Source organism: Salmo trutta, chromosome 9 (assembly GCF_901001165.1).
Source record: "Salmo trutta chromosome 9, fSalTru1.1, whole genome shotgun sequence".
NCBI lineage: Eukaryota > Metazoa > Chordata > Actinopteri > Salmoniformes > Salmonidae > Salmo > Salmo trutta.
Window position 1 is genome coordinate 27,697,932 of NC_042965.1, and position 26,531 is coordinate 27,724,462.

At 44.6% G+C, this 26,531-nt stretch overlaps 1 protein-coding gene across 6 annotated transcripts in view; it reads left to right on the forward strand.

Annotated features, from left to right (window-relative positions):
- Positions 1–26,531, forward strand: part of LOC115200345 (armadillo repeat protein deleted in velo-cardio-facial syndrome homolog) — a gene marked incomplete in the record, with an annotated part of 350,855 nt that overhangs the window by 217,256 nt on the left and 107,068 nt on the right. For 3 of the 6 annotated variants that reach the window (XM_029763328.1, XM_029763329.1, XM_029763332.1), the window contains 4 exon segments: positions 4,615–4,773; positions 5,167–5,187; positions 6,875–7,033; positions 11,304–11,977. In XM_029763328.1, the coding sequence (XP_029619188.1) occupies positions 4,615–4,773; positions 5,167–5,187; positions 6,875–7,033; positions 11,304–11,977 (1,013 nt within the window). 6 annotated transcript variants of the gene reach the window in all.

Sequence of the window (26,531 nt, forward strand, 5' to 3'; positions counted from 1 at the left end):
CAGTTTGTATGATGGCAATTTGCATATACTCCAGAATGTAATGAAGAGTGATCAGATGAATTGCAATTAATTGCAAAGTCCCTCTTTGCCATGCAAATGAACTGAATCCCCCCCAAACATTTCCACTGCATTTCAGCCCTGCCACAAAAGGACCAGCTGACATCATCTCAGTGATTCTCTTGTTAACACAGGTGGGAGTGTTGACGAGGACAAGGCTGGAGATCATTCTGTCATGCTGATTGAGTTCAAATAACAGACTGGAAGCTTCAAAAGGAGGGTGGTGCTTGGAATTATTGTTCTTCCTCTATCAACCATGGTTACCTGCAAGAAAACACATGCCGTCATCATTGCTTTGCACAAAAAGGGCTTCACAGGCAAGGATATTGCTGCCAGTAAGATTGCACCTAAATCAACCATTTATCGGATCATCAAGAACTTCAAGGAGAGCGGTTCAATTGTTGTGAAGAAGTCTTCAGTGGCGCCCAAGAAAGACCAGCAAGCGCCAGGACTGTCTCCTAAAGTTGATTCAGCTGCTGGATCGGGGTACCACCAGTACAGAGCTTGCTCCGGAATGGCAGCAGGCAGGTGTGAGTGCATCTGCACGCACAGTGAGGCAAAGACTTTTGGAGGATGGCCTGGTGTCAAGAAGGGCAGCAAAGAAACCACTTCTCTCCAGAAAAAACATCAGGGACAGACTAATATTCTGCAAAAGGTACAGGGATTGGACTGCTGAGGACTGGGGTAAAGTCATTTTCTCTGATGAATCCCCTTTCCGATTGTTTGGGGCATCCGGAAAAATGCTTGTCCGGAGAAGACAAGGTGAGCGCTACCATCAGTCCTGTGTCATGCCAACAGTAAAGCATCCTGAGACCATTCATGTGTGGGTTTGCTTCTCAGCCAAGGGAGTGGGCTCACTCACAATTTTGCCTAAGAACACAGCCATGAATAAAGAATGGTACCAACACATCCTCGGAGAGCAACTTCTCCCAACCATCCAGGAACAGTTTGGTGACGAACAATGCCTTTTCCAGCATGATGGAGCACCTTGCCATAAGGCAAAGTGATAACTAAGTGGCTCGGGGAACAAAACATCGATATTTTGGGTCCATGGCCAGGAAACTCCCCAGACCTTAATCCCATTGAGAACTTGTGATCAATCCTCAAGAGGCGGGTAGACAAACAAAACCCCACAAATTCTGACAAACTCCAAGCATTGATTATGCAAGAATGGGCTGCCATCAGTCAGGATGTGGCCCAGAAGTTAATTGACAGCATGCCAGGGCGGATTGCAGAGGTCTTGAACAAGAAGGGTCAACACTGCAAATATTGACTCTTTGCATCAACTTCATGTAATTGTCAATAAAAGCTTTTGACACTTATGAAATGCTTGTAATTATACTTCAGTATTCCATAGTAACATCTGACAAAAATATCTAAAGACACTGAAGCAGCAAACTTTGTGAAAATTAATATTTGTGTCATTCTCAAAACTTTTGGCCACGACTGTACAATACAACATTTGTAATGCCACAAAACAAAAAATATTACAATGTACGTCTGTGTGTAGAGAGAGTGTGTGCGTGCATGTGTGTGTATGCCTTTGTGTGTCTCTTCACAGTCTTCACAAGTTGTTCCATAAGTTGTAGTTTTATCTGTTTTTTAACCTGAATTTACTGCTTGCTTGAGTTACCTGTGGTGGAATTGAGTTCCATGTAGTACTGTGCGTTTCCTACAGTGTTCTGACTGAGAGACCTCTGGTGGCTTGTCTTCTGGGGTGTGCACAGGTGTCTGAGCTGTGTGCTAGTCATTTGAACAGACAGTTCTGTGCATTCAACATGTCATACCTCTCACAAAGACCAGTAGTGATGCAGTCAATCTCTCCTTTACTATTCATAAATAAATGGTTGACTGAAATATGAATAAAATACAATATGCCTGATAGCCATCTAGGCTTTGGTATCCTTGAGAGAGCCTCTGCCTTAACTGTCAGGCCTAGACTACCTCTGTGTTATGGCCACTTCTGACCAAATAGATCACTCTTAACTGTCAGGCCTAGACTACCTCTGTGTTATGGCCACTTCTGACCAAATAGATCACTCTTAACTGTCAGGCCTAGACTACCTCTGTGTTATGGCCACTTCTGACCAAATAGATCACTCTTAACTGTCAGGCCTAGACTACCTCTGTGTTATGGCCACTTCTGACCAAATAGATCACTCTGCCACATCATATTCTGATAGTTAGATTTTTTATTTAACACTTATTTTACCAGGTAAGTTGACTGAGAACAAACACATTCTCATTTACAGCAATGACCTGGGAAATAGTTACAGGGGATGAATGAGCCAATTGTAAACTGGGGATGATTAGGTGGCCATGATGGTATGAAGGCCAGATTGGGAATTTAGCCAGGACACCGGAGTTAACACCCCTACTCTTACGATAAGTGCCATGAGATCTTTAGTGACCACAGAGAGTCAGGACACCCAAAGCTCAAATGGCACCACAAAAACGTAATACTCTCAGAAATATATGGAGGGCAAGGTTTACACAGGTTAGTACAGGTGAGAAGGCTATGTTGCTTCTTTCATCATACTGGGCGGACAAACAATACTAACACATTCTGATGAATCTATAGAGATGAACCTAATGCCACCATAGGATCATTTAATTATTGCAAATGCAATAAATGAAAGTTTTGGAAGGCTATTAAGTCTATGTCTGGTAACAGTAATGTTAATGAATTACCGTCATGTGTTTTGAAGGACTCTGTTGCTGTATATGACAAAACTGAAATGCTGAATTGTTTCAATAAGCACTTTGTATCATCTGGTAGGCTGTTTGATTCAGTGTCCTCTGTCTCTGTACAACCTTGTGTGGATGAACCAGTGAGAGCTGGTCTAACTTTTAGCTTTTTGCCATTCTCAGTGCAGGTGGTACATAAAGCCCTGAAATCCTTAGATCAGAGAAAGCCTGCAGGTCCTAATCTTTTGGATCCCTGCTTTTTAAATCTGGCAGCGGATTTCATAGCTGAACCACTTACATATCTGTTTAATCTAACCCTGGAATGTAATGAAATTCCAAAGATCTGGAAATCAGCATTTGTCCTGCCACTTTTAAAAGGGGGAGATCCAACTCTTTTAAATAATTATAGGCCAATCTCAAAGCTGTCACCCCTGGTGAAAATACTTGAAACCCTTGTGAGTGAACAGCTAAAATAGTTTTTATTTACTAACTCTATTTTATCAATGTACCAATCGGGTTTCAGGAAGAAGCATAGCACAATTACAGCAGCCATGAAGGTTTTAAATGATATCACTGAAGCTCTTGTAACCTCATATAAATATCTTGGAATTTTGATTGATGATGGCCTCTCTTTTAAAATGCATATTCAACAACTTACAAAAAAATTGAAGCTGAAATTGGGATTTTATTTTAGGAATAAGGCTTGTTTTTCTTTTGAAGCCAGAAGGAGGCTAGTATCAGCTACATTTATGCCTTTACTAGACTATGGGGATATTTTATATATGAATGCTTCCACTCAGTGTTTGAGATCAATTGACACCCTTTACCATGGCACTCTGAGATTTATTTTAAACTGCAAAACCCTTACGCACCACTGCACTTTGTATACCAGGGTTGGCTGGCCTTCTCTAGTCACTCGTAGGCTCAGTCACTGGTATACTTTTATTTACAAAGCCATTTTGGGTTTACTACCTTTTTATTTGGGCATTTTTATTGTTCAGAAATGCGGTGGGTACTCTCTTCGTTCGCTGGACTTTATCCTGCTAACTGTTCCAAATGTCCGAACTGAATTTGGTAAAAGGGCTTTTATGCACTCTGCGCCATCGTCTTGGAACGCCTTACAAAATACTTTTAAGCTGGAAGAACTTGTCCCGATTGGTATTTTTAAATCACTGATGAATGATCTTGAGTCTGATTCCCTGACCTGTCAATGTTTTTAATTAGCTGTTTTTGATTTTGTTATACTCTTGTGAATTCTATGGTTTTTACTAGATTACTTGTAGTTTTTCATGTTGTTTGTCTGTAATTTTTGTAATGACTTGGTGCTGCCTATCTTGGCCAGGACGCTCTTGAAAAAGAGATTTTAAATCTCAATGAGCCCTTCCTGGTTAAGTAAAGGTTAAATAAATAAAAAATAAAAATTAAGTTTAACATCCCAGCCAAAAGACAGCACCCTACAGAGGGCAATGTCCCGAATCACTGCCCTGGGGAATTGAGATATTTTTTTCAACCAGAGGAAAGGGTGCTTCCTACTGGCCCTCCAATACCACTTCCAGCAGCATCTGGTCTCCCATCCAGGGACTGACCAGGACCAACCCTGCTTAGCTTCAGGAGCAGCCAACAGTGGGATGCAGGGTGGTATGATGATGAGAATATATTGTAACTGTGTATGAAGTGCAGCCTCAGACATATCCAGTCTCAGCCCTTCTCATCTATCTGTCCCTCTATGTGTATCTCCCAACCTCATTTCAGACTGTGCTGTCAAATAATAAAGCATGCATAAGGTGGTCAGCACACCGATCTCCTTAAATGAAAGGTTTTGGTGTCCTCTCCTCCAATCCCTAACCATCTCTCCTTGTCTCTCTCTAGGAGCAGAGCCCCAGTAACCAGACGTCTCTGGCCATGATGCAGGAGCCCCAGGAGATGGTGGAGGAGACGGTCACCATCGAGGAGGACCCTGGCACGCCCACCTCCCATGTGTCTGTTGTCACCTCCGACGACGGCACCACGCGACGCACAGAAACCAAGGTACTGGGGGAAGCCAAGTTGACACATTAGGTAGTAGGTACCTATGTGCTGAATGAGAAGGAACTCAAGGCTCACACACTAGATTTCAACTTTAATGTGACAAATTGTTTGGGGTGGTTACAACCCTGTGAAATATATGTAGCAGGCTTCTGCAGTAAAACAGCATGATGGCTGTTTTATGATAACTCTGTAGCCAAAAGTTAAGATCTGTAAGGCCAAAAGTTAAGGTCTGTAAGGCCCTAATCCTTTAGCGAGATGTGTTTTCTATCCTTTTCCCTAACCCAGATGTTGTCTTATTTCTTAGTGCTCATTCTGTGTCAGCTCCTACAGTATTTTGTGTTGCAGGTTCTTTTTTCTTGATTGCCCTCTTGTGTTTTGTTGTTTCTATATAAGGATATGTCAACTAACCTGAAGGTGAGTTGGAACCCCCCCCCCCCCCCCCCCCCCATCACTTTACTATCAACTCACGTCACCATTTTGTGTGTGCCCATGTCAGCCACACCCTCAACCCTGTCACACAGTCTGTCTGTCACTCTTACAGCATCACAGCCACCCCAACGCTGCACAGCTCCAGCACTCTTACCGTTACTGGCCTTCCTAAACACAGCTCACAGCTTTCACCCTTCAGTCAGCCCTGCTCCACGCTATGCACACTACCTCTCCAGACAGTGTCTCAGTGCAGTGTGATTCCGGATGGAATGTGGTAACGTCCCGAATGGCACCCTGTTCCCTATATAGTGCACTATAGCCCAGAGCACTATATAAGGAGTAGGGTGCCATTTGGGACGCAGCTTGGGACTCGCCCCACATCTCCAGTGAAGCAGAGATGTGTTCTGTTCTGTCAGTCTGGTTCCCTAGGGAGGGACCCTACGGGGGGACCAAGGGTAGAGCTGCTGGCACACTAGAGACACTACAGAGTTTGTAATTAAACAGACCAGCTAATCGCTCTGTTTCACTGTGTGTGTGCTGCTATCCTATTTACTGTAGGGGATTGGACTCATTCACGCACACACACAAACTAACGCACACACAGCTAAATAAAACATAGTCAAGGGTTAGGGCTTGGGGAACGAGGGTCACTGTTTTTAAGGACACTTAATTCCACAGGGACGAGAGAGAGGATGCTTTTTGGAAGTCATTTTGAAGGGAAGAAACAGATTCATCTGGATGTAAGCCTTGGAAGAGACGGTTTTGACTGTTGCTTTATAATTGTGGCAAATGTATTGGCTAGGCAGCTTGTGATGGAAGTCTGCACACGTGATGTTTCCAGACTCATCTTCACATCTCTCTCATCTTTTCAGTTGATGTATTATTGGCTTCCTTTCAACAGGATGCTGCAGCTAGCTACGTACTGCTCATGCATTTCCTTGAATGCCTTCTGAGTATCCCCTCCAAGCACAGCAAGATGAAACACTAGGGGTTCACATCTCTCTGCTTTTGGAAAAACATGTTTTTTTTATGCTAAACACATTTGCACACAAGGCAAGCAGCAGTATAGGCAGCAGTATCAGTAGCCAGCCGCCACACCTAAACAAACAGACCATAACAAGGCCTGTGAATTAAGTGACGTTTAAAGGCTAACTAAAGCCTAACTTTCTCTCCGCTCCAGCTGTAAAGGAGGGAGTCAGTGTGCTGGCTGGTATGTGGAACACACACACACACACACACACACACACAAAGGAAACTGGCTCCACCACATCCATCCTCCATCTCTCTCCCAACACACTGTGCTTTTCTTTGGACATTCTCCAGCTGCCCTCTGGCTGAATGGTGAATGTTGGGTGAAACACTACCACTGCTCTTTAATAAAATAGATAAATAAAACGATCAAAAGCAGTGGCATTCCACCCTGTCCTGTGGATGGGAGTTAATGAGGGTTAAGGCAGGCCATATAAACAAATTAAACACAACAGGGAGAAAGGTGTGAAGGGAAAGAACGAAAGCCACTCTGATACAAAATGCAAAACAATTTGATGTGCGATTTTACCCAGTCATTTTTTGGTGATCTTATATTCCTATGTTGTTGAATCATGTATTTTCAAACAACTGTGATGCCCAGTACTACTGATTGACCACCTCGGCCCTCAACACTTTCCCATAGGTGACCAAGGTGATCAAAACCATCACCCGCCGCAGGTACCTGCCAGTGACCGTCACAGAGACCCTAGTGGTGCCAGGAGGCTCCATCATCTTGCAGTCCAAACCCAGCACCCCAGTGCCCACCCCTTCTCCCACCCCCTCCCCATCAGAGACAGACCCAGTAAAGAAAACAAAGGCATCCAAACGTCTGGTTTGTGGCTTGAAGTGAACCCCCAACCCCTCCCACTAGCACCTCCCTGACCCTAAACCTCCCTAAATGCTTCCACTAACCCCCAGCTGGTGTGTCAGTTTGAGCTCTGTCTGTCTATAAAAGGTGAATGCGGCAGAGATCGTGAAAGTGTTACAGCACTATAAAGACTGAAAGTGACGCCTGCCCTCCCTTTCTCCTCCCCCTTTAACAGCCTAACAGTCGGTAAACATATGCCCCAGTTTGACTGCAGGCACCTTTCATTACGGCAAGGTAGCACGCTGCCTACGCCACATGGCCTCGACACACACACACACCAGCATTTAGAGATTCTCTTTTAGCCTGTTTACAGTGATCTAGTTGGGCCCTCTCTGAAGCACCATCCCCAGGCCCAGTAGTGCTTGTTTAGCATGTTGTGATCTTCCAACAGATCAGAGTTCTGTTTGAAACCTGTCTTGCGTTTTTTCGTGCTGTACCAGCGAAGGCTCTTTAGAAGTCATGTTAGTACAAACATGAAGTGTATGTCTAGGCTTCTCTCCCTGGCTGAGTTGAAACACGGCCTTGTGCAAGATGGAAGGAGTTTGGGCCACTGCAAATGTTCAGCTTGTGGTGGATTAGGGCCATAACCAGGATTGAAGAACACTGCTGTATAGTTCAGAGTAGTGATCCTCAACCCCAGATCTTAGAGATCATTTCCACACTTCAGCACAGTGTATCAGGCATGAGGTCGTTTTAAGTGAAGAGACCAAGTCCCACCCAGGTCTGTACTCAATTACCATCACCACCTCCATTGAAATGAATGGCAATAAAAGTCCCCTAATCGACCAGCTCAGAAGAGAAGCCAGCCTGTCATTTCAAGGCCAGTGGTGGCCTTGTGCTCAAGCTGCTTCATTAAGTTAAGAACCAGAAAAAGGCTTTATTTTTAACATGAAAGGGATGATTATGTGTGAGTTACATGCAAAGCGAGGGGGAGCAGCTATGTCAGCGTAGTGTGAAGTAACAAAAGAAGGGTGGGCTTTAGATGTTACGGATGCACCGAAATGATTCACTAAGAAGAAATGAACCTTGACATGACTTAAAGTAGACAGTTTTCTGCCGGTTAGAATTTAAAATAGCTCACAGTTTGAGAAAGGGACAGTGTGTGAACAAACTAAAGGCTTTGTGAAAATGGGATGAAGATTACATTTTTAATGAGTGTGAATGTTTAGCATTTATCATTCACATTTTGTTCCCTGCTTCCTCTTTTGAGGAGATGTGTTTAATACTTTATTGAGGTTCCTTGTTATTATTTCATGCCTTTGCTAAAATTCTAAATTTAAATCTGTGACTATAAACCTGGTATATTATAATTATAAGAGTTCAGCAAAGTGGTTGTATCAGAAAATGTAACTAATCAGAAACCAGTCTCTTTCTGTGTTCATGTGAAAAAGCTCATTTCAGTGAAGTACTTGTCTGCTAGTTGAGTGGGAATGAACCATCTCTGTGCATCTTGTCAGGCACAACACGAATTGTATCAGAGTCAGACATAGGGCCCCCTCCAATGACGATTCATTTTCATCAACCTCATTAATTTTGAAGATTAATTTATAGCCGCGGACAAAATAGCCAATTATCGCCACTGCAGAATTCACTGGGCAGCAAATTGGTTTCTGTATCGGTGCTGAACCTCAGGAGGAGGTGAGATGCGGCTAGCCCTCCCTGACTGCCAGACAGTTTCAGCACTCTCAGACAAGAAGGACTGTGATTTGTTAAGGACAAGGTGTGTATATAGATATATATACCTTGTCCTTAACAAATCACACTCCTACACTCCTATAGTGATATATATATATATATATATATATACACAGTGAGGGGAAAATATATTTGATCCCCTGCTGATTTTGTACGTTTGCCCACTTACAAAGAAATGATCAGTCTATCATTTTAATGGTAGGTTTATTTGAACAGTGAGAGACAGAATAACAACAACAAAAATCCAGAAAAATGCATGTCAAAAATGTTATAAAATGATTTGCATTTTAATGAGGGAAATAAGTATTTGACCCCTCTGCAAAACATGACTTAGTACTTGGTGGCAAAACCCTTGTTGGCAAAACCCTTGTTGGCAATAACAGAGGTCAGATGTTTCTTGTAGTTGGCCACCAGGTTTGCACACATCTCAGGAGGGATTTTGTCCCACTCCTCTTTGCAGATCTTCTCCAAGTCATTAAGGTTTCGAGGCTGACGTTTGGCAACTCGAACCTTCAGCTCCCTCCACAGATTTTCTATGGGATTAAGGTCTGGAGACTGGCTAGGCCACTCCAGGACCTTAATGTGCTTCTTCTTGAGCCACTCCTTTGTTGCCGTGGCCGTGTGTATTGGGTCATTGTCATGCTCGAATACCCATCCACGACCCATTTTCAATGCCCTGGCTGAGGGAAGGAGGTTCTCACCCAAGATTTGACGGTACATGGCCCCGTCAAATGATGCGGTGAAGTTGTCCTGTCCCCTTAGCAGAAAAACACCCCCAAAGCATAATGTTTCCACCTCCATGTTTGACGGTGGAGATGGTGTTGTTGGGGTCATAGGCAGCATTCCTCCTCCTCCAAACACGGCGAGTTGAGTTGATGCCAAAGAGCTCTATTTTGGTCTCATCTGACCACAACACTTTCACCAGTTGTCCTCTGAATCATTCAGATGTTCATTGGCAAACTTCAGATGGGCATGTATATGTATTCTTGAGCAGGGGGACCTTGCGGATGCTGCAGGATTTTAGTCCTTCACGGTGTAGTGTGTTACCAATTGTTTTCTTGGTGACTATGGTCCCAGCTGCCTTGAGATCATTGACAAGATCCTCCCGTGTAGTTCCGGGCTGATTCCTCACCGTTCTCATGATCATTGCAACTCCACGAGGTGAGATCTTGCATGGAGCCCCAGGCCGAGGGAGATTGACAGTTCTTTTGTGTTTCTTCCATTTGCGAATAATCACACCAACTGTTGTCACCTTCTCACCAAGCTGCTTGGCGATGGTCTTGTAGCCCATTCCAGCCTTGTGTAGGTCTACAATCTTGTCCCTGACATCCTTGGAGAGCTCTTTGGTCTTGGCCATGGTGGAGAGTTTGGAATCTGATTGATTGATTGCCTCTGTGGACAGGTGTCTTTTATACAGGTAACAAACTGAGATTAGGAGCACTCCCTTTAAGAGTGTGCTCCTAATCTCAGCTCATTACCTGTATAAAAGACACCTGGGAGCCAGAAATCTTTCCGATTGAGAGGGGGTCAAATACTTATTTCTCTCATTAAAATGCAAATCAATTTATAACATTTTTGACATGCGTTTTTCTGGATTTTTTTGTTGTTATATACAGTTTACTAGTGCTCTATAAGACCGTCACAGTTACCAGTTATGATTCTTAATTCGTCCCAAACTGCACCTTATTCCCTAGATAGTGTACTACTTTTGACCAAAGCCCTATGGGCTCTTGTCAAAAGTAGTGTACTGTATAGGGACAGGGTGCCATTTGGGCTGCAGCTTCTGACCATGCACCTTAAGTGGAAGTCAAGGTTCTGCGCACTGCATCCAAGGCTGTTGTCCTACTACTGCACTAAACAGATGCTCTGGGAACTATTATTGGAACATGTCGCAGAAACTCAACCTTACTTCCAACACAACCTAGCCTCAAGTTTTTCTAATAGTAATGAATTAAAGGCAATGGTACGACCCTTTCTTGTCACTGAGTTTCCCAATGCATGACTTTGACCTGTTGTTGACAATGCCTGCGGTCTGATCAGTGTGATACTAACAACTTCAGAGGTCACTCTTTAAAGGAACAACCCTCATCTCATTCTTCAGCCTCTCTCTCACTGTGTGGCATCGGCATCCCACTTTCCTGTCTGTGTGATTCAACAGGCTACATCGGTGTGCTGTGTCCACGCTGTGTCTCAGTCCTAACCACCTGTCTCTCACTGTGGGTAACCTCGTCCCCAGGCTCAATTGCTGCCCTATAGAGAGAGCCGTCTGGGGACGAGATTAATCTGTGGTCTCTCTGTCTGGTGGGACGCCTCAACATACTGTTCAGTACAGTCCTGTCCGGTTGATCAGAATGCTTCAACATTGTTCTCATCAACTGTTGCTCATGGTGTGGCCCACACACACGACACAGACTTCTAGGATTGGGTAGTAGCGGATGAACTATTAATGTAATGAGGATTAGGTAATCAGTTGTTATCTCTGTCTTTGTGACCTCGTCTCCTCCTCTAGGTGACTAAGATGGTGAAGACGGTGACCACCAGGACGGTTCGCCAGGTGCCCCTGGGCCCCGACGGCCTGCCCCTGCCTGAGGGCTCGTCCCCGCTGGGCAGCTACACAGACTCCATCGACCGGCGCTACCTGAAGAATGGGGAGCGCTACATCACCACGCCGCAGGCCACCTCCACGCTCACACGCTCCTACAACAACTACAACGACTCCTACAGCGACGCACTCCCCCCCGACGCTGGTGGGAGTCAGTACGGTGGGCGCCACTACGGCCTCCACGACGGCTACGGCATTGGAGACGCGACGGACAACTACGGCAGCCTGTCCCGCGGAGTCAACTTCCGGCCACCCCGCTACCCCTACGCTATGGCTAACAGCTATCGGCCGGAGAACAGCTACGGGACCCTACCCATCCGGAAGGATGACTACGGCCACGTGGCCCAGCCCCAGGTCCCCATGGGCAGCAGCAGTGTGGACCTGAACCGGTCGCAGCCAGAACGCTTCCAGCCAGAGCCATACGGACTGGAGGACGACCGCCGCAGCCTGGGCCCCGAGGAGGAGGAGCCCTATGACCTGGAGCCTGACTACTCCACTGCTAGCCGGCGCCAAGGCACACTACCAGGCACCAACCGCGGCAGAACCATGAGAGAGCCGCTCCGTGACGGGCCACGCATCAGGTGAGAACGAGAGACGTGACAGAATGCTGTCTGTTTTTAGTTGTCTGAAAATGTATAGATGACCTTTGTTCTGTGAGTGGAAGATAGGATTGGACTGGTTTTGTTTTGGTTGAAAACAGGTCTTCTTGTTACTTAAATGTTAAGAGTAAAACTTTAACCATTTGTAAGATATTAATAAATTGTGTGTTCACCATTTGTTAATCATTACTCCCACATTTATAAACCCATTTACTTACCCATTTACTTCTAGCAGTACCTGGTCGACGAATAATCCCACAACACAGGATGTTTAAGGAAATATAAACGTGTTAATAGATACCTACTAACATTTATAAATGTGGGTGTAATGATTCATAAATGGTGAACGCACAATTTATAAATTCATTATAAATGGTTTATTAGGTACCCTTAAAATAAATTGTGTCATGACTGTCCATGGGAATACAAATAGGTCAGATCAGGTTTGCAACGAATAACTTCAATCAGACCCCCTCTCACCCAAGAAGAGGGGGAAGGAAGAACCAGTGGGGGTTAACAACTCATGCCCTGTTGTAAATCAAGGGAGAAGATTCAGGTCTGCGCTCTCAAGATTCACCAAAGGAATGTACTTAGTTTCAACAGACTTTTTCCTGCTAAAACTCTAACACGTTCAAAAGCGAATACTGGAACAATAACATGGGGAATGGTCAGAGGGGATCTATAGAACACTAATGTCATTTTGTTTGTTATTTTGTGATGTCAATAAAAATGTTCTAAAGGAAATACTGTAACTTGGAAAGTATACCCACTACATATAGTTTCCATACTATGCGTTGTGCATGTAATATGAAAACTGATGAACGTGTGTTTGTTAAGAGAGGGATGGGATTTGAGAAGCTATAAGAGGTCATTGTTTTCCATAAACTTTGCACAGTGAGTAGTTACCACCCGGAGCGAGGTCAGAGAGCATGTCAGCCTGCCGGAACCGCCCCTTTTGAGCAAACTGTATAAATGATGGGTTAAGAAAAACAAATTAGACCAGAAAAACGTGAAGCTGCAGCTCCACGTTTAAAGTAGTTTGAATCTCAACATGAGGTGGAGATGATAAACTCCCCTCCTGGACAATCACTGGTACGGCTGATTAGCTGTCCTAAGTAAAGTATCTTTGAAAGCTAATTTAAGTAGGACCATTCTGTTGCTCTGCTAAAACCATTGTATAATGCTACTCTCATCAACCAACTGGGGAACCATCGACACGGCTGGCTAGCCTATCTTCAAAGAAGCATCTTCAAGAGCGAATGTAAGGAAAATTAACTCTGTAGTTCTGTTCAGAACTACACTACATGTCACCGGATACCGGACAACTACAAAGAACAACAACAGTAGAAGACTTGTAGGAACCATTTTGGACAATCAGAGCATTACAAGCATGCCGTGAAAAGGCCCAACCCCCTTACCAAGGCGGCTCTGTTCACCGAGAGATCCACCGCGATCCCAGGCATTTCACATAAAGACAGTCATGATTTCTTACTCAAAGCGGGTGGCGGTTCGTGTGCAAAGTAAAAATTAAACATAGTTAGTTAATTAGATAAATAACAGTCTTCAGATTAATGTTAAAGTCAAGTCACGACAGGTGTTACCAGGTTAAGTACATGTATCCAGGATTAAGACTCGAGCAGGGGGAGAGTAGCATTTTAGCTTTGAGAGTTGTTGATTGAGTGTAGCTAGCCATGTGTGTCGTCCTCGCTGCAGAAGACACAGGTTCTTTCCTCTGTAGGTGACGCACAAGAAGGATTAGTTCTATGCATGGCTACAGTACAGGCATTGTTTGAGACATGACAAGAATAGTTTGCTCAGATTAGGCAAATTAAGAATACATGTCTTGTCCTTCCAGCATGGGTGAGAAACAACTGTGTGTGTGTACATTTGAAAACAAATGTATTTTCTCATTGAATGATTCCTACAGAGAAGGTCTGAAGGGAAGAGAGCTTTTGATTTCCATTTTCATGCAAATGGCTGTTGAACGTGTGTTTCTGTCAGAAAGAAAGAGAGACTGATAGAAAGAGGGAGGGAAATGGAGAGAGATAGCGAGAGAGGGACTTAGACAGAGAGAGGGAGGGAGAGGGAAGCAGTTAGAGAGAGAGGGAGGCAGTTAGGCAGAGAGAGAGAGGGGGAGAGAGAGGGAGGCAGTTAGGCAGAGAGAGAGAGAGAGAGGCAGACAGACAGACAGAGAGAGAGGCAGACAGACAGACAGAGAGAGAGACAGACAGACAGACAGACAGACAGACAGACAGACAGACAGACAGACAGACAGACAGACAGACAGACAGAAAGAGAAAGAGGCAGACAGAAAGAGAAAGAGGCAGACAGAGAGAGAGAGAGAGAGAGAGAGAGAGGGCAGACAGGTAGAGAGAGAGGGAGAGAGGCAGTCAGACAGAGAGAGAGAGGCAGTTAGACAGAGAGAGAGAGGCAGTTAGACAGAGAAAGAGAGGCAGTTAGACAGAGAAAGAGAGGCAGTTAGACAGAGAAAGAGAGGCAGTTAGACAGAGAAAGAGAGGCAGTTAGACAGAGAAAGAGAGGCAGTTAGACAAAGAAAGAGAGGCAGTTAGACAGAGAAAGAGAGGCAGTTAGACAGAGAAAGAGAGAGAGAGGCAGTTAGACAGAGAGATAGAGGCAGTTAGACAGAGAGAGAGAGGCAGTTAGACAGAGAGAGAGAGGCAGTTAGACAGAGAGAGAGAGGCAGTTAGACAGAGAGAGAGAGGCAGTTAGACAGAGAGATAGAGGCAGTTAGACAGAGAGAGAGGCAGTTAGACAGAGAGAGAGGCAGTTAGACAGAGAGATAGGCAGTTAGACAGAGAGAGAGAGGCAGTTAGACAGAGAGAGATAGGCAGTTAGACAGAGAGAGAGAGGCAGTTAGACAGAGAAAGAGAGACAGTCAGACAGAGAGAGAGAGGCAGTTAGACAGAGAGAGAGAGGCAGTTAGACAGAGAGGGAGAGGCAGTTAGACAGAGAGAGAGAGGCAGTTAGACAGAGAGAGAGAGGCAGTTAGACAGAGAGAGAGAGGCAGTTAGACAGAGAGAGAGAGAGGCAGTTAGACAGAGAGAGAGAGAGAGAGGCAGTTAGACACAGAGAGAGAGAGAGAGAGGCAGTTAGACAGAGAGAGAGAGAGAGGCAGTTAGACACAGAGAGAGAGAGAGGCAGTTAGACACAGAGAGAGAGGCAGTTAGACAGAGAGAGAGAGGCAGTTAGACAGAGAGAGAGAGAGAGTCAGACAGAGAAAGAGAGAGGCAGTCAGATAGAGAGAGGCAGTCAGACAGAAAGAGAGAGAGAGAGACAGTCAGACAGAGAAAGAGAGAGAGAGGCAGTCAGAGAAAGAGAGAGTGAGGCAGTCAGACAGAGAGCGAGGCAGTCAGATAGAGAAAGAGAGAGGCAGTCATACAGACAGAGAGAGAGAGGCAGTTAGACAGAGAAAGAGAGAGAGAGGCAGTTAGACAGAGAAAGAGAGAGAGAGACAGTCAGACAGAGAAAGAGAGAGAGAGAGACAGTCAGACAGAGAAAGAGAGAGAGAGAGACAGTCAGACAGAGAAAGAGAGAGAGAGAGACAGTCAGACAGAGAAAGAGAGAGAGGCAGTCAGAGAAAGAGAGAGCGAGGCAGTCAGAGAAAGAGAGAACGAGGCAGTCAGACAGAGAGAGAGGCAGTCAGATACAGAAAGAGAGAGGCAGTTAGACATAGAGAGAGAGAGGCAGGTAGACAGAGAAAGAGAGAAAGAGGCAGTCAGACAGAGAAAGAGAGAGGCAGTCAGACAGAGAAAGAGAGAGGCAGTCAGACAGAGAAAGAGAGAGGCAGTCAGACAGAAAGAGAGAGAGAGGCAGTCAGACAGACAGAGAGAGAGAGAGAGGCAGTCAGAGAGAGAGAGAGGCAGTCAGAGAGAGAGAGGCAGTCAGAGAGAGAGAGGCAGTCAGAGAGAGAGAGGCAGTGAGAGAGAGGCAGTCAGACAGAGAGAGAGAGAGGCAGTCAGACAGAGAGAGAGAGGCAGTCAGACAGAGAGAGTGAGGCAGTCAGTTGAAAGAGAGAGCGAGCGAGGCAGTCAGAGAAAGAGAGAGCGAGGCAGTCAGAGAAAGAGAGAGTGAGGCTGTCAGACAGAGAGAGAGAGAGGCAGTCAGAGAAAGAGAGAGCGAGGCAGTCAGAGAAAGAGAGAGTGAGGCAGTCAGAGAAAGAGAGAGCGAGGCAGTCAGAGAAAGAGAGAGTGAGGCAGTCAGAGAAAGAGAGAGTGAGGCAGTCAGACAGAGAGAGAGAGAGGCAGTCAGACAGAGAGAGAGAGAGAGAGAGAGGCAGTCAGACAGAGAGAGAGAGAGGCAGTCAGACAGAGAGAGAGGCAGTCAGACAGAGAGAGCGAGGCAGTCAGACAGACAGAAAGAGAGAGAGAGGCAGTCAGACAGAAAGAGAGAGAGAGGCAGTCAGAGAAAGAGAGAGCGAGGCAGTCAGACAGAGAAAGAGAAAGGCAGTCAGACAGAGAAAGAGAGAGAGAGGCAGTCAGAGAAAGAGAGAGAGAGGCAGTCAGAGAAAGAGAGAGAGAGGCAGTCAGACAGACAGAGAAAGAGAGCGAGAGAGAGACAGTCAGAGGAAGAGAGAGAGGCAGTCAGATAGAGAAAGAGAGAGAGGGAGGGAGAGACAGTTAGATAGGGAGAGAGGGATATTATTTTGCGTGTAGCGAAATGCTTGTATGGAGATGGAGGTAGAGAGAGAGTGTTAAATACAGGCTCCAGTGTTGTCCATCTTCTTCCCTGAGCCTCCTCACTGGACTGTCATTAACAGGTCTGTAACCTCCGGCTCCATCTGCCAGAAAACAGACAGTTAGCCTCTGACAAAGACCCCAAAATGGACCCTCGTCTCCTAATAACACCACCGTATCTCCCTTTGTGATTGTGCAGTCCTCCAGGCCACACAAATGTCTACTTTTCCTGTACTCTGTAGCACAAGAAAGAAACCTCAAGCATGCTTGACTTAGGACAGGCGCAGGGCGGGGAGCAATGTGTTGTCGTGTCTTTGGCTATGCCGGATTAAGTGATATGACATGCTAACTTATAAAATTATTTCTCTGTAATTAATATTACCTGATTAAGCTAATCATGTAAATGTAATTAACTAGAAAGTCGGGGCACCACAGAAGAACGTTTATAGAGCTGTTATCTTCTGAATAAACTCTTAAAATACTTAGTAATATTTTACATCGATAGCAGTCAATCTTATCTTATTTTCAATCTCATCATGAAAGTTATAAATTCTTGGTTATCTTCACGAACCCTGGCTAACAAGTTGAATCAGCAATACAAAATTGGGTTTAATTATTTATTTACTAAATACCTAACTAATCACACAGAATTACAAATACACAGAATTCATATGATGTCATACAGAAAACGTCCTGGTGGACTGAGCCTGTATCATGGCTGGTTACACAAAGGAAAAGGGGGTTGGGCTTGAATGAAAGAGCGGGAAGATTTAGGAACACAGAAACAGCAGCTATGCTATCGTAAATACATTATCTTATGCATTCTAAATTACCGCCCATTTGGAAAAGGAAAATGCAATAAATATTTACTCTGAGCTGCGCTTCGGTAGATTGGTCGTAGATGCTGGCCGTGGTTGGCCAACAGATCTTCCTGTTGTGTAGTGGAAGAATGTCAATGGTGGTGGTATCTTCGTCTGGTTGTTAGACTGGATCCGTCGTCCGTCCTTTCCTAGCCCACGTTAGCAGCGGCTAACTCAACGGCTAGGAAGTATCACTTCTGTAGTGAATAAGCTCAAAGTTCATACCAGTTCATACCATAGCTCACGCCGAGGTTGGCTTAGTTCTGTTCTTGATATGTGTCTGTCCTTATAACGTAGAGGCTGCAGTCCTCCCGTACTGGAACCCGGAATGTCTTTTCGTCAAAGACTTATATAGTGGAGAGGGGGAAGGAGGGGTTTCATCGTTTATAACCCCATGTCTCTTCACAGGGTTGGCCACTGATCGGCAGGGCACTTTCCCTATGAAAACCCAATTCTCTCATTTGGAAGCTAAAATTACATTTAATCTCCTAACAAACAATTTCAATATCAAACATTTCAATTGCATAACAATTCCATGTGACTCTGATAACTAGAGAGTGTATACTTTCTCCGGTACAGTTTATGTCGTCCTGCCATCAATCATAATGTCTCAGATAACAATGAACTGACATACATACTCATTACGTTATCAAGCATATTTCCAACTGGTTTTATTAACAAAAGATGGTTCCTTTCCCTATTTGTTTGATGTTCCCAGACTCTCTATATTGAACACAGGCTATTCCAGTCCTTCAGTAGGGTCAGAGAGAGAGGGGAAGGGAGAAGGTATTTATGGGGGGGTCATAAACCTTACCCACAGGCCAACGTCATGACAGTCCCCCCATGTTGGGTTCAATCTTGCGATTAACCTGCATGTTGTAAACCAACATAAAAATGAACGTGGGTTGTCCTGGTTGTGGATCATCGTTGTGGTCCCCATCTGGCGGTCGACCCGGGTAGGGTGTCTGCAAATGAAGAAGTCCGCTCCAAGGCTGTGCAGCAGATGTCCAGTTGGTGGTTGCTATTGCAGTCCCCCCTCTGGTGGTCGACCCGGGTAGGGTCTCTGCAAATGAAGATGTCCGTTCCATGACTCGGCAGCGGATGTCCGGGTTGGGATCGCCGTTCCGGACCCGTCGTCTGGTCGTCCAGACTGGAATATCTGGGCAGTAACTTAGGCAGAGGTTAACAACGCACACACACTCATGAAATATATCATTACATTTCCTCCCAAATGAGCGTCGTTGTGGCACTAACTGATGGTTGTATGGGGGAGTTGTTTATGGCTCTATCACTTTCTATGTGCCAAAGAAAATGAAACAAAATTAATGAAAGCATAAACAAAACAAAATAGTTATGCCACCTTAATCATCTAATTGGACTGTATTCTATCTACGTCCATGGTCTTGGCAAAATGACCCTATCATGGCATTGTCTAATGTCATATCTAGGGCTTTCCTAATTTGCGGGGTGGCGCTTAGGGTACTATCCTAAGTTGACAACTATATGATAAGTCTAGAAGTAAATGTTCAACTTTACTAAGGCTGGTATTTTGTTTGGACCCTTAAGTGATCCTAGCATAAATCCTAATTGGATGTTCCGTTGTGCATGTGCGTTTATGCTTACACAATCGCGCATGTCAAGGGAAGATAACCAAGTATCCTGGCAGATTACAACTTGTTCAGAATGAGTCTGACGTAGTCAGGTAATTTTCAGGTCAATGCCTGGAGGTCAGTCAGAATTGGTGTCAAGGGAGTCTGTAGTAGTTTTCTACAAGTCACGGTGTCTTCCACTATTGTAGTGGCGGTAGGTATGAAGTCTATTTCATAGCTATGTTATCCACGGAGGAGCTAACCTCACGACGGAAGTACTCTAAGTATTAGACCAGTCGTACGTGGTGTGATCATGGTTCATGACTTCTAATAACTTTTCTCCTGAACGGAGGGTTCTATTTATTAGTGGCATGTGTTAACCATTGGAGGAGTGCAATGGAGATTCCCTTCCCCGTGTTGCACTCTGAGTGACTCCTATGTCGCTATTATCAATAGCAATTTAACTTGTGAGGTTACTAATCCTCTTACTGAGTGTTGCTGGACTGACTGTGGTATTGGTACTGGTATTCAAGGGGTCCAGTTGTCCTACCGATTTATTCTGAAATATTATCTACCGGAACACATGATTGGAGCATATTACTAGTTGTATTGTAGTTGAACCTACACATGGCAAGGAATGATTATTGTTGCCATTTGTTTTGGAGGAGGACAAGTCCACTGGACTTCCTTTACGACCAGTGTGGTACACCTCAGTACTATCTTAGATGTGTTCTAAGATAATCCCCGTCTAGGGGCCTGTCTGCTCCTCACTGTTCTCATAGGGGAGTTTACAACTAGATTTGATTTATGCTCTGGCGGCCTCGTACGGTGTTGTCCGTAGTCTCGACCCCCCCACCGGCCTCGATGAGGCTCATCATGGGTCTGGGCTACTATTCCCCCCCTTTGTGTCTCGGGACCCCCCCACCAACGGGTGGTGTTGGTGTCCGAGGCGCAAACGAGAAGGTCGGACCCTATGTACGAGTTGTCAGTGGCCGCGTTATTATGAGAATGGCTGTAACCTTTCAACCAAATCTCCTGGTGTTTGTGCTTCAACACCCTCAGTGGCTGTCGAGGTCTGTCAGTCACCACCGCTTCCGCGTGTGGCAACCTCTTCAGTACCTGCAAACTGAGACGAGGATATCGGTCTGTGATATCGCAAAGTGTTTCACCAGTGGGAGTCATCGGGTCAGTTGCTGGACTGACGCCATTAGTGTCATTGTAAGGGGTGACAGTCCCCAACAAAGCAGAAGGTGTATCATCGGAAGCAGAGTGTACTCTGCACATCAATGTTTTTCTTGCTGAGACGGCCGCAGTGCTTGCGGAAGTGTCCGAAGGGCCAGAGAAGTTCATCTCAACTACCGTATTGCACGACTGCAAGAAGGAGGGAAGTTGCTCATTCACAGAGACAGCTGGCTCGAAATCATGAAAAGAATGGTCAATCAGATTGGCTGATGGAATGTGTCGAGATATCGTAATATCTCCTTGGATCGGATTCTGCACCAAGAGGTTTCTACACGTCTTTTTCCCAAGGGGTGCTTTTGACAGATACCCCTCGTGAAGGACTGCGTTGCAGCTAGAGTTAGGGGAAGACAGTGTGTGTGGTCAGTGGAGAAGGCACTGTGGCCTGTGACCATACCTGGTTGGTTTTCCAATCCATCAATGGGAGTAACCGATCCATCAAGTCTGCTCCAAGTAGCAGGGTTACAGTTTCGAGGCTGGTAACATACACAGGATGAACGAGCGATACGTCCTGGAAGTGTAGTTTCAGCATGACTCTCAATGTGAGAGGCGAGGTAGTCTGAGTGACCCCTCGAAGTGTAGTGTCGCATCGTTCCACTTTTAACCAACGTTTAGTTGGCTTCAAAGCCCTTTTGAGCTCATCAAACAATGTTTGAGAGATGAGTGATATTGTCGCACCCGAATCAATTAGCGCCTGACAAGCTAAGCAGTCCTCCAGGACTGTTTCCAGGTATGGCCGTTTAGATTCGTGGTTAGTGGACATATTCCCCACAAAGTGGAGTGGTCGTTCGCAACGACGTGATGTGCCATGTCTGTTCAAGATGGAAGCAGATTGACTTTTCCGATTTTGAGTGGGCTTGGCTTTAACTAAGCGTTTGACCTTTACCTTCGCAACTTTTGTATCGGAGTCTATAGACCGAGCCCGGGGGCTTGTTTCTTGATCAAGCGGGCCCTGGATAGGGTCTTGAATGTGAGCGGGAGAAATTTGAACTTTAACGTCCTTGCTATGGGTGTTAATTCCTGCGGACCTGGTGTCAGGTAATTCCCCGTCTAGTCCTTGTGACTTATCTTTTACCCTTTTCTCAAATTGTTCTCGCTTTAGTTCTTCCCGTAGTGGGACTTCTGGAGAACATTGGTCTACGTTTTGATCGTCCTTCAACCCTTTGTTACCCTTGTGTTCTGACACTTTGTGTGGGTTGGGTACAGGAACGTAGCGAACAGGTCGATTGTAGCGGTAGTCGTTTTGAAGGCGACGTACTTTACAGTTATTTCGACCGCGGCGGTTATTGGAATCATGGTTTCGTGGTAGAAACTGTTGTTGTGCGTCAGCTCTCGACGCTCCAATACCTGATAATGCACCCTCTAACTGGAGTGAGTGCTCCTGGTCAAACTTCAAAACCGAGTGGTCAGGGCTCTTAGCGTTGCGAGCTTTTGATGCCTCAAAAGCTGTGCTTGCAAGCTCTCTGAGTTGTAAGATAGGCAAGCCAACGTGGGCTGCAGGGCCCAAGTAGGTAATGAAGGTGGGATACATGTTCGACAGAAACATTTGTTTGAATGGTAACAGCTCTTCCATTCCTGTTTCTGTGAGTAGGCCAAAGTAAGCTGAACGAAGCCTATGATAGAAAGCTTGTGGGTGTTCGTTTCGAGCTTGTTTGACCATGTTAGCCAGTGAGCTATCGTGTTTGCGAGTCGCAGAACCACTGAATTCTAATTTCAAAGCTGTGGCAAGTTTAGCGTAGTCATTTAGCACGTGTTGCTGTTGTAGGCGAATGAACCTCGTCACGTGTCTATTCGACGTTCGCTTCAACAGGTAAACCCTGTCAGAACCCGTAGCGTTCGGGTAGCCACCCAACGCGTCCTCTATGTCAGCTAGGAACGTCTAAGTATCGTTTGGCTGACCTGGAACGGGGTCAAAGGTGGGGAAATTCTTGACGAGTTTGTCAAGGTATTCCGCGCCAAGCGGGCGGAGAGGGTTGGCTTCATCCTGTGGAGAAATTGGGGCCGAAAGGCCAAGAGGAGTAGCCAAGCTTTGGCTTTGTTGGCCAAGAGGCTCCATATTACTCAGTGCCGAATGGCCAAGAGGAGAAGACTGAGGGACACATGATGGATGCAATGTCTGAAACCTATCGTCTTCACTCCTTTGAGTACCGGACTCCGGTTGCTTGGATGGGTAGTCATGCTGTAGAGCGTGCCCATTCTGGACTTCCTCCAGCTGGTACCTAAGGGTGGTCTTCTGCTGCATTGCAGAGTCCACTTGAGCGCTTAGAGTACCAATTTTGGACACGTGAGTGTCACACCTGCTCCTTTCGGTCTCAAACTTATCTGTCATGGTTTGCAGATAGAGGTCTCGAGTACGGAGCGAGAGATTCAGTGATGAGATTTCCTCTGCTTGCTTAGAAATCAATATTTCCATCCTCATCACCTGAGTTCTCTCATCATTCAATTGGTCAGCAACTTCAATAAGTTCTGCTGATTTATCATCCAACTTTGTCACTGTGTTCATTAACTGATCGTCTTTGGTCTGCAGCGCTTTGAGGAGCACCGTGTTATTTTGAGTAACATTCAACAAAACAGCATGCATGTTGTCAAGTTGAGCGCTCCTGTTTGTAAAATACTTCTTTAGATTTATCTAGTTTGGCGTGGACATCATGGTATTTAGTTTTAGCTAAATCGAGTTGTTCCTGTAGCCTATGATTTTGTTGAAGAGCTTGTGCTCGTTCATCGTCATAAGTATTTGCAATTACTTTTAATTGTTCCGATTTCAAACGCAGTTCCTCGACTAGCAGAATGTTTCCATTTCCTGCTTTTGTCAATAGTTGCTCAGTTCTCTCCACCTGTGCCCTCATGTTAGCCATGTCTTGCACGTGCTTCAGCTGTGCACTGTGGTATTGGATCGATGCCAACCTTTGATGGCGATACATAAGTGCTAAAGTGGAGAGAACCGTCACAAAGCCTGTGTTTGATGGTTGATTTTGGACAGCGTTCGCAATTTCGGCTGATTTTTCACTAATGGCATAATTAGGGTTGGTATCGCTGCTGAGGTCAGAGATCAATCCTTTTATGGGTGGAGGTTCACTAATTAGTGGAGGAGTGGTGACCACCTTTGGTAGCTTGCACATTATTAGAAAAATTTAGAGGAAGAATGTTCCTATTTTTTTTTTTTTTAATGTTTGGGTTTGGAATTCATTGGAAGCTGCAAAGACAAGTTTAATCTATTTATAGATGTTGACGACCCATCAGTACTGTACCAGTAATGTGGAAGTTGGATGTGAATGAATTTGCAAAAGCAAATTGAATGAATTAATCAATGCCAATGATTAATCCTACCTGGGTAGGCTATCTGGGTATTAAACTTGAATTAACCTTAGAGGTTGCTTCATCCAGGTTAATATGAGAAGTTTTAAAAGTGTCTCATTTGATTGGAAGAACATTAAGGTTTGTTCAACAATTTAACTTATTAAATTGAATGAGATGATAATCCCTACCATTTCCATTGATTGGATATCATAAGTGTAAACAGTAGATTAAATGTTGGGAACACTTCCCACTATGGTACACTTCTTCCTTGGGCCGAAGCCACATGGGATTCCCGCTGGGGCGGGACTTCTGTCAGTACTGGATTACTGAATGGGTTTTGCAAAAACCAAATTTTACTGATTGATCAATTTTAATGATAAATCAAACCTGTATAGGCTATTTGGGATTTAAACTTGAATTAACCTTAGAGGTTTATTCATCTAGGTTAATGTGGAAAAAAGATTACAATGTCTCATTTAGAAAACTCATCAATTTGGATATTTAAAAAAAAAAATCCACTTGAGAACGTAAATCTGGCAATTTCACTTATTAGTTCAATTGAATAAGACATCGATATCCGTCTGGATATCATAAGTAACGACTTGAGTGTCACCTGACTAATTATTTGAAGGAAAGTACTGGTGACTCTCATAGGGGAGTCTGCTGGCACACGTTGAAATCAACGGAAGTACCCAGGGCAGGTCTTTCGTTCCGCAAGTCGGATGAATTACAATGTGGCACAAACAAAATGGCTGTTTTCTCTTTTGTTAGCTTAGCATCTCGAGCAAGCTAATGCTACTTGATGCCTGAAAAATGCTCACATAGGATTCCCTTGGCAAGGGAAAGGTTTTACTTATAACGTATTATGTTCAAACCCTTTTCGGCGATATTTGACGATGTTTTAACCGGAACTCGCGGTAAACAACAAAATGCACCGTGGTCTCCTCGCATCGAAACGCGAGAGACAGACAGAGAGATACTTATAAACTGGTCAAGCTAATCTCTCCTAAATTTCAATCGGCTGGGTCTTTGTCCTCGCTCGAGAAATTAATAATGACCTAGCCAACACGCGTCTGAAACGCGCGAGGCAGAAATAGCCCAGCGTTTGGCCAAACGCGCTATTTATCAGATAGCTTTATCAGCCCTCATACAGAACTGTATAGGGTATGCTACCCACTGACTACCTCAGAGCACAACACTGAGGCGATTCTCCAGAACACACACGCACCAATAATTCCGATCTACAATTCCCATAATGTATATAAAATACTTGGTATATTATGTAATCTGCTTTTCAATTTTATATAGGCTGAATCAAAATGAAAGCTTCATCCTATTTTAGATGCCTCACACGGGGCACCATTATGTCGTGTCTTTGGCTATGCCGGATTAAGTGATATGACATGCTAACTTATAAAATTATTTCTCTGTAATTAATATTACCTGATTAAGCTAATCATGTAAATGTAATTAACTAGAAAGTCGGGGCACCACAGAAGAACGTTTATAGAGCTGTTATCTTCTGAATAAACTCTTAAAATACTTAGTAATATTTTACATCGATAGCAGTCAATCTTATCTTATTTTCAATCTCATCATGAAAGTTATACATTCTTGGTTATCTTCACGAACCCTGGCTAACAAGTTGAATCAGCAATACAAAATTGGGTTTAATTATTTATTTACTAAATACCTAACTAATCACACAGAATTACAAATACACAGAATTCATATGATGTCATACAGAAAACGTCCTGGTGGACTGAGCCTGTATCATGGCTGGTTACACAAAGGAAAAGGGGGTTGGGCTTGAATGAAAGAGCGGGAAGATTTAGGAACACAGAAACAGCAGCTATGCTATCGTAAATACATTATCTTATGCATTCTAAATTACCGCCCATTTGGAAAAGGAAAATGCAATAAATATTTACTCTGAGCTGCGCTTCGGTAGATTGGTCGTAGATGCTGGCCGTGGTTGGCCAACAGATCTTCCTGTTGTGTAGTGGAAGAATGTCAATGGTGGTGGTATCTTCGTCTGGTTGTTAGACTGGATCCGTCGTCCGTCCTTTCCTAGCCCACGTTAGCAGCGGCTAACTCAACGGCTAGGAAGTATCACTTCTGTAGTGAATAAGCTCAAAGTTCATACCAGTTCATACCATAGCTCACGCCGAGGTTGGCTTAGTTCTGTTCTTGATATGTGTCTGTCCTTATAACGTAGAGGCTGCAGTCCTCCCGTACTGGAACCCGGAATGTCTTTTCGTCAAAGACTTATATAGTGGAGAGGGGGAAGGAGGGGTTTCATCGTTTATAACCCCATGTCTCTTCACAGGGTTGGCCACTGATCGGCAGGGCACTTTCCCTATGAAAACCCAATTCTCTCATTTGGAAGCTAAAATTACATTTAATCTCCTAACAAACAATTTCAATATCAAACATTTCAATTGCATAACAATTCCATGTGACTCTGATAACTAGAGTGTATACTTTCTCCGGTACAGTTTATGTCGTCCTGCCATCAATCATAATGTCTCAGATAACAATGAACTGACATACATACTCATTACGTTATCAAGCATATTTCCAACTGGTTTTATTAACAAAAGATGGTTCCTTTCCCTATTTGTTTGATGTTCCCAGACTCTCTATATTGAACACAGGCTATTCCAGTCCTTCAGTAGGGTCAGAGAGAGAGGGGAAGGGAGAAGGTATTTATGGGGGGGTCATAAACCTTACCCACAGGCCAACGTCATGACAGTGTGTTTTAAAGACTTTTTATTTTTTATCGGTGATCTGTGAAAGATGGATTTATTAATTTCCATTGGAAGAGAAATGAAATGTGGGCCCTGAGCCACATTAC